The sequence below is a fragment of the Protopterus annectens genome, chromosome 2.part0, assembly GCF_019279795.1.
Source record: "Protopterus annectens isolate FY-2018-M chromosome 2.part0, PAN1.0, whole genome shotgun sequence".
NCBI classification, from domain to species: Eukaryota; Metazoa; Chordata; order Ceratodontiformes; family Protopteridae; genus Protopterus; species Protopterus annectens.
Window position 1 is genome coordinate 764286077 of NC_056728.1, and position 15632 is coordinate 764301708.

The window sequence follows — 15632 nt, forward strand, 5'->3', positions numbered from 1 at the left end:
CTACACGAACTGCAGAACGAATTGGCACCCCACGTAAGTACCATGTTCAATCATAGCCTCACCATAGGCTTTGTGCCAACTGAATGGTGCACAGCAATGGTTATTCCACTCCACAAAGGGGGAGCCACCAAGGACCCTGGGAACTACCATCCCATTAGTCTGACAAGCCTGGTCTGCAAGGCCATGGAACGTATCATCATGGAACTTATAAACAAAGACATTGGTAATCTCCAAACTCTGGACCCTACCCAGTTCAGGTTTGTAAAAGGCAGATCATGTCTCCTAAACCTGATACAATTCTTTGAAGCAGTCACCAAAGCTGTAAACGAGGGTAAGGTGGTTCACACAACCTATCTAGATCTCGCCAAGGCTTGACACCATTCCCCACTCTGGAATTATAGATAAACTCACTAAACTAGGTATAAATCCCTGTCACAAGATGGGTTGCCAACTGGCTCACTGACAGAACCCACACTGTGAAAGTAGCAGACTCCAAATCCGACTTCAGACCAATGACATGTGGAGTACCACAGGGTTCAGTCCTGGGACATCTCCTGTTTGGTATCTACTTTTCTGAAGTACACGCTAACACAGAAGGTCTTTGGCTAACAAAGTTCGCAGATGACTGCAAACTAGGAGCCATAATCGAAACTCCTAACAATGTGGACATCCTACAAAAGGGCCTCACTGAGACAGATGCCTGGTGTCAAAGCCATGGCCTCAAGCTCAATGCCAAAATGTCATCCCCTTTGGTAAAAACTCTGTACCCATGAACTACCACATAGGCTGTAGTTTACTTAACACCGAAAGTGTGATAAGAGACCTTGAGACCCAGGTGGACAGTAATCTCTCCTTTGATAGTCACATCGCCACAGCAGTCAGGAAATCCTTCTACGTGGCACACCTCATCATAAAAGGGTTCTCCATCCAGGAAAAAAGAAGTCATTGTTCCTCTCTACTCGACACTCATTAGATCCATTATAGAGTACAACGCCCCTTTTGGAATGTACCTCACAAGACATCTGCAGCAGCTGGAAAGGCCACAAAAGTACCTCACAAAGAGGATTACTGGCCTCAAACAAATGCCCTACACTGACCGCCTCAAAAATCTCCAGCTTTACTCCATAGCATATCACCTACTCCGAGCTGATCTCTGCCTAACATATAAAGCTATGTCAAACCCAGAGCTGTTGGACATGCTACACCTAAAGAAATCCCAATCCCTCCAAGCTACACACTCTAGGGAAATAAACCTTGTCACCACAATAAGCAGGACATGCTGGACCGATAGATTCCTGTCCCAGAGACTTCCCATACTCTGGAACAGGCTACCCATCTATGTCAAGCAAAGTTCTTCATTAGCACTTTTCAGGAAAGATCTTGATGAGTGGATGGGAAATAGGAAATACACCCCGGGGATCAGTTCTGTCTCTGCTCGACAGTGGCACAGGAAAATAACTTTCTTGGGTGGCGTAAGCCAGGGAACCTTATTGGCTAGGCTTATGTAGGCCCTTGGGCCAATAGCCTAGTACCTACCTTATCATCATTAGCTGGGTCGTTAACTGGCTCACTGATAGAACCCATATAATCAAAACAGGGGAATCCACCTCCAACAGCAGACATGTAACCAGTGGGGTTCCACAGGGATCAGTCCTGGAACCTCTACTGTTCAGAATCTATTTCTCTGAAGTACAAGCTAAAACTAAAGGTCCGTGGCTGACAAAGTTTACTAATGACTACAAACTGGGAGCGGTTATAGAATCTCCAAATGATACCAACATCCCTCAAGAAAGTCTTACAAAAACTATTTGTGCAAAGCTATGGCCTTAAACTCAACGATGGAAAAAAAAACATATCATCCCTTTTCTAAGGGCAATGTTTTTGTTTACAAACATCAATACCACCACCTTAAGTATGCACTCAGTGGTGAGAGACCTGGGCACACAGGTTAACAGCAACCTTACCTTTGATCACCATGTCTCCACAGTGGTAAAAATGGCATTCTATACTGCTCATCTCATAAGGGCATTGCCTCCAGAAAAAAAAAAAGTTATAACCTCCCTGTATTCTTCCCTTGTTAGGCCAATAATTGAGTATTTGGTATGTACTTTTCCAAGCATGTGCAGCAACTGGAGAGACCACAAAGGTTCCTCACATGGAGAATTCAAGGCCTTCAGCATCTGTCCTATATGGATCATCTGAAATCACTTTTATTCTGTTTCATACAGACTACTGAGAGGCGACCTCTGCCTTGCACATAAGGCAATCTTTGACCCTGCTTTAATGGAAACACTGCATACCCGCAAGTCAAATGGTACAAGAGTTACTCGCTCTAAAGGCCTTAACCTGGTATGTGACATTAATAGAACCTGCTGGAGGGACAGATTTGTCTCCCAGAGGTTACCACACCTTTGGAGTAGACTCCCACTTCATGTCAAGCAGAGCACCTCATTGGCCTTCTTCAACAAAATCTGGATGACTGGATGGGTAACTGTAAATTCACCTTGGGGTTGCCACCTGTATCCCTCTTGGACAGGGGCAATAAGTGCTAATTATGGAAATAAGGGTAAAACTTGGCTAGACTTGTAAGGGCCCTAGGGCCATTAGCCTAGTAACCTCCTATGACAGGCAAGATTTGATGAGGGAGAGGGGAAAGGGGATATCACTAGAATTAGATAATATTCCCTAGCAGCAGATTTTAGTACATGACAATGGTATTCTGGTTTCCAGAAAAGGATTTAATATTTTTAATTACAGTGACTTGAATCTTACTAATACACATTTTGATTTACTTAAAAAAAGCTTCAACTTTGTCCCCAACACTCCAACAGACTTGGCAGAGGTTATTTTGGAGCTTAAAATGTTTAATAGAAAACTTAACTTTTCGATTTTGTTTGGGAATAACAATGTCTGTATTAAATTTAAAGACAGATGTTATAGAAAAGTTGAGTTCCTAAATACCAGAACTTTCTATGCGTGAAGAAAGACAGGTACTCCAGGAGTTACAAAACCTGAAAGAAAGCAGATGGTAGCAATGAGCAGTATAGATTATTCCTACAAGATGTTTTCTTTACTTGATAATGCATTACAATATTTAAGACCATCTAAGAATGAGATAAACGTTGCCTGTGGGAGAACTGATCTACTTTATGATCTGTTAATGTAGCACCCATATGATTACTCAAGAGTTGTATACTTTGGTTTTTTTTTTGTGTTTTTTTTAAGAGAAAATGAGACAATTATATCAGCCATATTTGTTATTCCCCGAGGTAGATATATCGGCCATATTTGGTATTCCCCAAGGTAGATGACGGTATACTACAACCACCATTAAGACCTATAGCGGTTACTTCACCGTCAAGAACATATTCCCTAGCCACATAGATAGAAAATTAAAACATTTTTTATGAAAAATGTCCTTGTATGATAAAATACTCTTGGACATTTCAGCAGAACATTAACTAGAAACACTGTTATTCTAAGAATATGTTTGTGAAAACTGATGTTGACAGACTCGTTTTCAGTTATTAAAATGTAGCAAAGAGATTCACAAAGAAGGAGTTCCTTTAGTCATTTTCAGTTATTCCTCATTATGAAGGCTTGTTATGGTTAAAATAAATACTGAAGGTGAGTTTCTTAGTAACTGCAAGTTTTTATATTAATCACACTAAAATAGTTCCTTAAAAACAATTTCACCTTTTATGAAGGTGATTATTATTGACAGATCAGTGGTATAACCATGGGGGCTACCCATGCCCTCTTGTTTGCAAATTTTATAATGTGGTACTGTGAAAAAGAATACACATTTAGCTTCCTTTTATCCTCCAAGTTTGGTTTACACCAGTGGTACATAGATATTTTTACTGGGGGGCAAGGTACTCTAGGTGAACTGCATTCATATTTGGATAATATTAAAAAATCTGTGCCATTTTTAAGTTTAACCTGTAATATCTCAACTACTAATATTAACTATCTAGACGTGTGCCTGAAAAAAAATTTGAGTGTAGGAAATTTAAGTCTAGCATTTTTCACAAACCCACCTTCTCCATTACATATGTACAGGATAACAGTAATCCTCTGCCCCCATCAGAAGAAAAGCTTAATTAAGGGTCATTTTCTCAGTTTAACAAGGTTAGTATCAGAAAATGACACCTTGAAGCATGAAACGGAAAATGCAATGTCTAAGTTTACCACACAAAATTACCCCACATACTTCATTAATAACGTGTTCTTAAAGGCAGAGGTTAAGTAGGCATGGCCCCCTTTGGGGAATGGGTTATCAAGAGATGGACCTCTGGAAAATTCTTCACATAACAGTAACTTTAATAAGTCTATAGTTTTAAAATATAGTCCAGGGAATTTTAATAGAACAGAATTGTAAAAAATGTTCCTGTTACAATGACATACCCCTGAAGATGGGACATAAACTTACTTTCAATCATAAAAGGAGTAAGAACATAAAAATTGGAAGGAGTGCAAAAATCTACCAATACTACTATTTCAGGAACCTATAAATGTGGTATGTGTTTGCAATGCACATCTATACATGTTGGACCAAAATTAAAACTCAGGAGTTTAGAAAATTACTTTAGGTTCACAAAGAAATTTAACTGTGGCAGTGTAAGCATTGTATATCTAGCCTACTGTGATCCCTGTCAGTGTTTTTACTTGGGCTAGATGGAGCATACTTTGGGAAAACCTATGAGCATTGTTATAAAAAAACTAATCAGAACAATGTACGGTATAAACGTACTACAAAGTGTAAGAAATATAAAAGGTTCATGTTTGTAGTAGTAGAACAAATTACTATCGAACCCAGAGGGGGCCCATGGAAGCTTACACTGGAATACAACGGGTTTATGTGGCAAATTAGGCTTAATGCTGGAACTGTCTGAGAATAAATTATAACATTTCCTTCAGCAGCACAGCTCTGCACAGTTACAGTTGGACTTTATTATATACATATATAGTTACTTATTCATTTTACTAGTGCGTTTTCCTAATATGTGTCTAGCATATTTGTATAAGGGCGTTATAGTAGCTCTTAATTTATTGTTAAATTTTACTGGATGTAACTTTGTCATAATGTTGGATGTATACATTTGTGCTAGTGGTGTTTTATGGTAGTTCTGATGATGTGTGCTCTCTGAATGAAAGCACTTAACGATCTACTAAAGGAGTTGTGCAGCATTTCAGCTGTGTTACTGACTCTGATTTACTGGTGAAAGCTTTAGCTGGCTTTGTAGGATTCCTGGGGACAGCAATATTTATGTGTGATTTCTTTTGGTTCCGAGTTTTTGGTACACAGATTTTGGCTTTCTGCTCTCTTTAAGAATGAAGACCCAACATTGCCCAGAACTTACTCAACATGGCACCACAAACTTGGATTATCACATATATATTAGCTAACAAATTTAGTCCAATTTTCTAAACCAAAAATACTTCTAACATGAGACTAGACAGCATAGACTGCCTGCTGAACAATATTAAATAGGTGTTGGTGGAGCCATTCCTACAGCTATTCAACCCAAGCTTAACCTCTGGCTTTTTCCCTGACGTAAAGTGTGCAGCAGTTATGATGCCACTTCACAAAGACAGCCCCCTATGTGGACCCTGAAAACTGCAGACCCACTTTCCTTTACCTGCCTCATCTGCAAGGCCATGGAACAGGTCATAAATTACCTCATAAACCATAATATTAAAAAAAAAAAAAAAAAAAAAATCTTATAAGACTTGACCCCCAGCAGTCTGACTTTATGACAGATCCTGCCTAATGAATCTCATAAACTTCAAGAAAGTAACAAAAGCTGTAGGCAGTGGCCAAGCTGTCCATGCAGTATAGCTGGAGTTTGCCAAAGCATGTGATACAATACACCATATGGTAATACAATTAAGATAAATATGCTCCAAACTGATCTCTTTTAACTTCGGTGGATTGCAAATTGGCTGTGGGACAGAACCCACACAGTGAGAGTGGTAGGTGCATCCTGACAGAGCATGTAGGTATACCCTCATAGGGATCCGTACTAGATCTTGTACTATTTGGCATATACATATCCAACCTTTAAATGAAAAACTAGGATCTCTGGTTAACCAAGCTTGCAAATGACTGTAAATTGGGAGTCATCTTCAAATCCCCTTCTGACATGCAGAAACTACAAGTTGAATGTACACATATTAAAAGCTAGTGTACAAAAATGGGCTAAAACTAAATGTTAAAAAGTACAATATTGTTGCAATTGGTAAACAGTCTATCAACCTATTTTTAGTATAGACAATATCACACTCCAAAATGAAAACGCTGTGAGAACTTGGAACATGGGTAGTTAATTCCCACTCCTTTGATCATCATTGTTGCAGCAGTGATTAGGAAATTCTTCTACCTGGTACAGCTGATTGCAAAGGGTATATCCTGTAGATCCAAAGACGTTCTTACCCCTCTATGTTCTGCATTGATCTGGCCCATCATAGAAAAGAATACAGCACCCCATATGGCATGTATCATGCTAGACATATTAGGCAATTGAAGAGACCCCAGCGGTTAACAAAAAAGATCATGGGCCTATTAGACCTGTGCTACCAGGAGAGGCTGGAGGCTTGGGCTCAGCATTCAGTGTCATACAGACTCTTTATGGGTGATCTGTGCCTCACTTTTCTAGCCATTAGGGATCCAGCTATCCAAGACCTCATATCTCTAGAGATCTGAACCTGCTTCAGCACTACACAAATCATGGTGGAAAGACAGATTCATCATGCAACTAACCCTTTCTCTGGAAGAAACTTCCACACCAGATCAAGCAAACTGACATTGTATGTCCCTTTAAAAAGAAGTTGGACATTTGGATGGGTATTTACAAATTCACCTCTGGCATGACTGGCCCGTCTCCCCTTGAAAAAGCAAGGTAAGGTCTGATGTCTGAGGATGAGTATTGGCAAGGTGCAAGTGGCCACAGTGTTCATCTACCTTGTATTTTTTGTGACTCTATAACACCTGATCCATGTGATGTAGTTCCCTACACACAATGGCCTACAGCTCTGAGAACTTGCGAGTAGAGATGATGTCACCAAACAAAAATTTTCCAACTTTTCTTAACAAGCTGATTCAAAAATGGGACTGGTGAATCTCCCAGTTGTGAAGTTCCAATCTAGGTGGGGAAAGGGATTCTTTAAAGAGAACAGAGACAGAGAATTCTTGAGGAGTGGCATGACCAAGCAACGTTTGGCCAAAGAATACTCTTAGCATCTTGCTGGGTGGACAATTGAAAATAAAATGTAAAGTAGTAAATGAGGCAGTATCAGGTAGTCTTGCTGCACAATTGGAGAACCTTTTATTCCCATCAGACTTGGTCCAGAAAGAAAGTCCAAAGGAATAAGTGTATAAAGTGGCAGCCAGGATTTGAGACACAGACAGCCATCATCTAAACCATTGCTATCTCCCTTGTCTAGAACAACAAGACTTTCCTGTATCACTAGGGACTGGCAAACCTTAAACTTCACCCTTCTCAGCCTTCCAATGGGGTTCCCCTTCATATGATCAAATGTCTCTGAACTCGAAAGTCATAAACTCAAAACCAGAATCTCGAATTTAGAGAAACTTGAACATATGAAAGGGACAAAAAAAATTAACACCTTCCAAATGTTTTTGCAGGGGGGGCAAAGTCCCCCCACTTAAATATACCTACTCTGAGATCGCACTATAGTGAAGGAAAGGGAAATCTCCCATTCCACGCTATATGGGTAAGTGCAAAATGGAAGATTTTCCATTCCTCCACTATAGTGCGGTCATGGAACATTCACATTTAAACTGCTAGGGTACAGGGGGACCTGGCCCCCTGCAATAAGGTAAGTTAACGTTTTATTTTTTTAAACCTAAGGCTCCCATTCACAATTTCGAGTGAATGGAAGTTCGAGATTCTGGTCTCGAGATTATGAATTTCGAGCTTCCATCCATTCGATCTTCTGAAGGGGAACCTCCAACGGACATGGATAAGCTTCAATCTTCCTCCTCTGAATTTTCTTGACAAAACACGGAGTCAGAGTTAACAGGGGAGAGCTGTACAGGAAATTTCCTTGGATGACAAACACATCCACTGCTCTTCTCCCTGAGCAGAAGGGGACGAGCCACATATTTTGAGGTGGTACACAGCTCAATCTTCAGTGGGACCCACTTCAAAAATGTATGAACCTCAAACAACTCCTAAATCCATAACTTGAAGAAAGGACCGCAGTAACCCAATCAGCACATTCATTCTGAATGGAATATGAACTGTTGAGAGAGTGTGAGGCCTCTATATTCCACTGCCAGATGCTCATTCTTTCTACAAAGGAGGTACATGACTCATATCCTCTTGCCTGTTTACTTACTTGAGTTCATGATGGGTTCTGATTGTTGTACTGAATGAGAAAGGGCCCCAAAGGCAGTTTTCCCTTCAACATATTTAGGGCCTGAAGGACTACATGTAGTACCAGTTGGTTAATGTGAAGCCCCATCTTCAAGGGAACCACTTCTCTGGAGTTGTAGAGGACACAAGCTATACTTCCCACCTTGCCAGTGAAGCATTTGTCATCATAACTTTCGCACTTTCAGCTGTAGATACTAAGACACACTAGCAGATTGGTGGGGATATTCCACATCTACAGGGACTAGCATCAGAAGGCATCATCAAGGGGAAAAATGTATGCACTGGCTGTGAATGCACTACCACCCCACAGCCTAGTCCAACATGCACAGCTTCATACGTGACAATAACATGAAGATTGTAGGGCCCCCATCATATTCAAAAGACAAAGGAATGTCCAAGCTTAGATTTTCATCCACATCCTCATTCAGTCTGGCAACATCACACCATACCAGAGTCCATGGGCAAAGCAACCAACAATGGGAAGTGTCCAATACAAGATGACAAAATAAAAACAGCTATTAAAAGCCAAAATAGAAGGAAAACACTGGGAATGGTGTGGTATTCCAACAGATGTATGGAAAAAAAGAAAGACAAAGTAGTTAAGATTTGGAAGAAGATGCTAAACAGTATCCTCCCCTACTGGGAGAAGTACCCCTGCTGAAGAAAGGTGGTATTGGTAATTGTTACAAAAAAGGGAAATGACCTGCCTGACCCTGGGTCATGAACATCAATTTCAATATTAAATCGTGACTATGAGGTTTTTACAACAGTATTACCTAAAAGACTGGTAAGAGTTTTTAGAGAGAGACTTATATTGATTTAGAGAGAGCAGGCAGATGTTTGGTAATATCAGTAGAACATCATGATCCAAAGAGATGCACTACAAGCTAAAAATGTTAATGCTGATAAACTTAGTCACAGAGAGATTATGATCGGTCATTTGGGAATCATGACAAAAACCTTGGAAGCATTTGGCATCCAAAGGGAGTGGGTAACAGTAATATCCGAACATAAAGAAGCTCCAATGTAAAGATAAGATGTGGAGGTAGGATTTCTGATAAGTCAGAATTGCCAAGAGTGACATGACAAGGCTAGCCTCTCCTGCCACTCTCATCTACTCTTCACTTACAACCATTGACAAGAATAATCAATGTCAGGAAAAAAGATATAAATAGGGAGACATAGAAAAAATGACACTGCAGGTGATAAAATAACTGATCTACATAAAGTAATGAAGGGAATTTAGAAAGTTGCAGGGGTTTAATAGCATTGTAGGATATAAATTGAACAAGTCAAAAACAAAAGTAGTAGTGATGAATTATATTTCAATGTATGATTTGATGTAAAATTATCCTTTCTTGTGGGACTATGAGAAAATTAAATATTTAAGCATTTGGCTAAAAAGAAAACAAACAATCTGTCAAATAAATGTGAGAAAAAATGAAAAACAAAAAAAAAAAAACAGTAAAACAAGGACAATGTCACTTAATGAGCAGGAAAACAAAATACAGGCTATAAAAATGTACCGAGTGCCACTGATTATTATTTGGGATTGGCATACTTTTATCAGTTAGAAGAATTAGTTTGGCAAAAGATTAAAAATTAAAATAATTTTTCTAGAATAACAAACAAAAATGACAATGCAGTGGAGAAAAATGAATCTTGCCAAAAGAAAATAGAGGAGGGAATTGTGTCAGACCTTGAGACATACAGTCTATACTGTGTGCCTTTAAAAAGGATCTGACCAAAGTCAAGAAGTGTAGACCGATATGGAAAGCAATACTGATGGACCAGAAAGGAGGAGACTAGGGTGAAAATCAGATGATTACAAGGAAAGCCTTGGAAGAAAACAAAAACAGAGATGTACAGAACTATACAAGGAAATCTCTTAAACTAGTGTTAACATTAAGAGAGGTAAAAGTGTGGGGGAACCAAATTGTGCCAATTGTACACTGACTATGTAAAAATAAGGAAAACGAGTGTGACATATGGGGAAACTGAAATAAGGATCTACTCGTTGGAAACGGGTTTTAAATGGAGATGATATAAAAGCCTGGAAGGAAGCCAAATTAGAAATTAACTTAGAGGAGACTGACCAGCTAAATGACATGGGACTGATACTAGGATAATTAATAAGAATTAATAAACCTGAATGCAACACATCAGCTATAGTGGACTTTTAACAGAGGCCAGGGTGGGTATATCAACAAAGATGACAATTATAAGTAGAATGTATCGTGTTAATCTGGAACTGAAGGATCATTTTAGTAAGAAACTGAGACAGGACTGAAATGAAATACTGAGAAAATTTATAGATGAAAAAGAGTACAGACAGGTATTCTTAGCCCCCAGATGTATTATGTTGGAGATATGACAGGACGAAGGAGGAGCAATGAATACATTTTTGAGAATATGCATAGATTCAACAATATAAACAGATTAGAAAGGATTACTGAAGAGATTTGCAGGGAGGGGGTTCCCCTCACTGAGCGATGGTTTCTACTAAGCTGGAGCAAGGAGAAAAACCGTCATGATAAAGCACTACTTTCTCCATTTGTAATACTGGCAAATGGAAAGCATACAAAAAACAAACTGCAGAGGAGAATGGAGCAACAGAAACAGAACTAAGAGACACAGGGAAGTGACAAAAAGAAATGAAAAAAAGGACCTTAAGGGAAAAGCTAAATTAATGAAACACCTGGAGTTGGGGTGGAGGAAGGATATTGAATACAATGGTCCTGAACAACGTTGGCCTAAAACATTATATATTACAATGAATATTCACTAACCTCTAACACAACATTTAATTATTAAAAATATGAACATTTGGTTGCTTTATATTTTATAAACAGTTAATTTCTTAGATAAGCATTGTAAAGACTGGGAAAGTGTCATTGTTTACAAAATGTTAACTTTGTAATGAAGCACTACATTTCATGATTACATACACATAATACTAGAACAAAGTATTGTGAACATTGGTATTGTGGAAATTGCTAAAATAAATTTAAAAGGATTTTACCATACGTGAAGACTCCACAGTATATAATGTGACTGATGACTTTGTACTAATAAATCATTAAAGAAAAATGGAAAGTGTCGGGTTTCATGACAATGAATGTATTTCTCAGAAATGGTATCAGGGACATGGTTGTCACCCACCCCCTCCAAGGGCTGCAATCATAGTAACATTCATTCTAGCAAAACTATCCAAGTAGGGAAAGCATTAAATGATGATCCCTCTCATTTGAGGCTTCAACTATCACGGCTCGCATTCTAGGTGCAGGAAAAGTCTAAATGGCAGCACCTTGATTTTTTTCAGGTGGACACCTCTTTCAGTACAAAGACCCTCCTGTACTGACACCAGGTATTTTAAGACCGAGTGATAGCTGCAGTGGTATGCCCCCCACCCCCGATAGACTAAACGTGGGAGCACAACTCATGACTTATTCCAAAGGAACAGCCTCCACCAAGCAGTAGATGCGTCTTTCAAGAGCTTTACAAAAATCTCTTCCTCTTACTGCATCCCCTTCTGATGGTGGACCTAGCAGTTGTCAGATGAAGCTATGAAAGAACCCATGCTTCTTTATGATGGCTCTAAGATAACATTGCCCTCCCAGGAGGAACTTGATGGCAACCAGTGCAACACAGCATGATACTTAACTGTCAGAGAAGGCATCTTATTTTTGGGTTGGTTGAGCCTGGAAGAAAAGGAAGTAGTGGTGGTAGTTCACAGAGGTTCTTCACAGATGATAGGGCCTGCTTTCTCTTCAAGAGGCCACCAACCAAGTCCTAAAGTGGCTGCATGAATAAAACCTCCCCAGTGAATAGTGTATCAAAGAAAGACCATCTGAACTCCTCCTTAAGGGAAGAAAGCTTCAGTCAGGCCATCCTGGATAGACATGTACCTAATTCTGCAGCACTAGCCTTAAGGTTAGAGCAAACAAAATGGCACTGGGTTACATGGGTGTCCAATCTAGAAGCTGTACACTGAGTTCTAACGACTTCCTCCTAACCCAGACTAAGGCATGTTGGAAAACATCACTGCTGCAATATGCATTAGACAGGACTAGAATCTGGGCAGGTGAGATGAACAAGTTAAGGCTCCAAGTCCCAGTGTGGTAAAGAAAAAAAAAATATTTCCAACAGAGTCTTAGGCTTCATACTACTTGTCTGGTAGGGAAGGGGAGAAAAAGTCCAATTCTCTGGACACTTTGTTGGACTGAAGATGCTTGGGAGTAGGGTGCCCCTCTAGTCAGACAGAAATGTATATACAATGTCTGCTTTCTTGGAGGCTACTGAGATAGAGTCTGGATGCTTCTGGGCTGTGTTAATGACAACCCCAATGACCGATACAATGGTGGATGAGAAGACCCAAGACTCCTCCTCTTACATCTTCCTCATATACCCATTAACACATTTCTTGAAAGGAAGGAAGGAAGACAGAGCCATAAGTCAGATTGTAAAAGACTTCATATGACAAAGTTTCTGTTCCAAAGATGGGTTATCTGAAGGAGAGCTATAGTGTGAGAAAGAGTCCAGAGTTGAATGCAGTTACATACCTTCCCATCAACTCCAGCAGGGGACATGTCAGCTCATCTGGTGACAAGTATAAGAGGGGCAGATTATGGGTAACGGGGATATGGAGCTCAAGAAAGCATCCACCAGCAAGAGCAGCAGGGATCCCACACCCACACGAACAGGTCCCAGCACACCCACCTGAAATCTGGGGCTTGGACATAGAGAGGGACCCAGTGAACTCTCCTCAACTTGGTTCACTGAAAACTGCTGGTCAGATGAAGAGAACATTCCTCTGGCCCTAAATATCACTGACACAGTCAAGTGGTTCAGAGGCCATTCTATAGGATCAAACTGCAAAACCAGGAGATGTCAGAAAAGAACTGGGGTGAAATGGTAGCTTATGCGCTAGGCATGCAGTAGGCATATTCTTCCAATGTGGCACATTTCAGGGTATGTGTAGGTGTGGGATTCCTGGCCCACCCTCACTTTTCTCAACATGTTGCAAGATTTCTGCCTTCCCTCCACCTATACCTAGAGTTTCAAAGAAAAAATGTTGAATTTAAATGGAAATGTGGACAAACACAATTACAGCCCCAACAAGGAAGACACTGATGTTAGACCTCTGCATTTTATATGGTCAACCCCCAGTTTGTTTCAGGTTGTCACCAAAAAAGGTTCTAGAGTTCAGTTACTTAATTTAACTGGCAAGCAGAATCCCAAACTTAAATAAAATCTTCAACAGAAGAAACTGAATGAATGCAGTGGTTACAGAATAGTTTAGCAAAAGATCACACAGGACTTACACTCCAATTGGTCCCATTCCTGGACCTCCTCCACCATGGGGAATGCAAAATGTTTTGTGCAAGTTCAGATGTGACACATCAGATCCATAGTCACCTGGTCGACATAGTCCCACCTGCAATAGTACAAATATAAACATTTCTTGTTAACAGACACTAGTGCTGGATCATGAATAATTCCCTCCCTACAAACTGCCCTCACTGCAGTCCATGCAGTTTACCAACAAGAAGTTATACCTGTGCACTCTAATTGCATGTGTATTCTACTAGATCAAGCCTGCTGTTACCAATTTTTGAGTGAACTCACCTCGTCTACTGTTTCAAAAGCCCTCTTAAGGTCTACAAAGATAGGGCCAGTAAATTACCTTGCTCAGTGCTAAACAGATCACTGAATAAACAGCTCTTAGTGTACTGAAGTTTGGGTGGAAGCCATGCTGTCTGTCAGTAAGGATGGCAATTTCTGTAACCATATGAAATATTGGGACCTGGTAGAGTGAGTACCAAAACACAGACACTGAATAGCTCCCTAAAAATGGACTTGCATATACCAAGTCTGAGATGGCCATTTCTTGGAATATTCCCTTTTCTCCGAAGTTTGGCGATCTCAGAGTTAATATATATAAGCATGGGGTGGAGTGGGGTGTTGGGGGCTTCCTCCCTACATTAGGTGCATTTGTATTTTGTGTGTGTGTGTGTGTGGGGGGGGGGGGTACTGTCCTGCAAAAAAGTTTAAAGTAGAAGAGCAATGTTTGAGATTTGCTCGTGTCCTGGATTTTTAGGGGTTTTTTTTGTTCTGTTGGCACTCGAGTTAAGAGTGCTGGTATTTCAATAGGGGCCCATACTTTAAAATGTATTCAAGTAACTGGTCATAAACAATTTTCTCCAGATTTTTGGCGAGAAGACAAAAGTTAAAAACTGTAGAAGGGAAAAAACACTTTGCAAGAAGAATAATCAAGGTACATGTAAATCTATGTAGACAGATTCTGGTTGTGAGTGAAAGACTGAAAATATAAGCTAAAGCTTGCCAAGGGCATGGTTAGGCAATTTGAGGGTATATTTTATGAAAGCCAAAATTTTCAAGTAGCTTTTAAACCTGTGATTTGTTTCTACTTTTGAAATAAAATGGTAGAAAGTGGGGAAACTTCTGAAGAGGAGAGACAGGCCAGAAAGAAGGAAGACTGAATGCTAAGTGAGCAACTGGGAAATGATTGTTGAAGTCAACAGTTTCACAGTCAGTGTCACTGACTCCAGTTTTTGGGAATATCATTGACATGCAAATGTTTATCGTTTTCTAAAGTTATTTTGGTTAATCTAAATAAGTATTCTGCAGTCTACAGTCCTTTTTTCCATTCCACCCAGGCTTTGGTCTCTACTTTTTATTGGTTGTTTAAGACTGGGAGTAATCCAAGGGGTATGATAGATACATACAAATATTTCACGCACTGGCATTAATGCCCTTCTAGCCTGCCAATATACTGAAACACTTGTTACCATAAGTGTCCAGGCTGTTCTTAAAAATATCTAAACTAGTACTTGCTTTGATGTAATTTGGTAGCCTGTTCCATGTATCAGCTGCTCTCAGAGAACCAATTAGTACACTTCTCATTCCTATAGAATTTTTTTTACATAGGTTGTCTGATGATTCTCTAGTATGTTTTGATAACCCCACACATTCCCAGAGATGGTTGTCTCTAAATGCCCTACATACCTAAATAAGACCTCCTCTTAGATATCTATAACAGAAACTGTACAGGTTCAGGTATTTTAGTCTTTCATAATAACTTAGATTTTCACATCCATGGATTCCCTTGGTTTATACTCTTTCCAGTTTACTCAGGCTTGTTTTATTATAAGGTTTCCATATTGTTATTCCATACTCAAGTTTGGATCTAATGTAACTAACGATGAC

The 15632-nt window shown here is 39.7% G+C and overlaps 1 protein-coding gene across 2 annotated transcripts in view; it reads right to left on the bottom strand.

The window, feature by feature from the left end:
• Positions 1 to 15632, bottom strand: part of GLDC (glycine decarboxylase) — a 1044727-nt gene that overhangs the window by 187261 nt on the left and 841834 nt on the right. For both annotated transcript variants that reach the window (XM_044061077.1, XM_044061078.1), the window contains one exon: positions 13727 to 13839. In XM_044061077.1, the coding sequence (XP_043917012.1) occupies positions 13727 to 13839 (113 nt within the window). The remainder of the gene's footprint in view (positions 1 to 13726; positions 13840 to 15632) is intronic.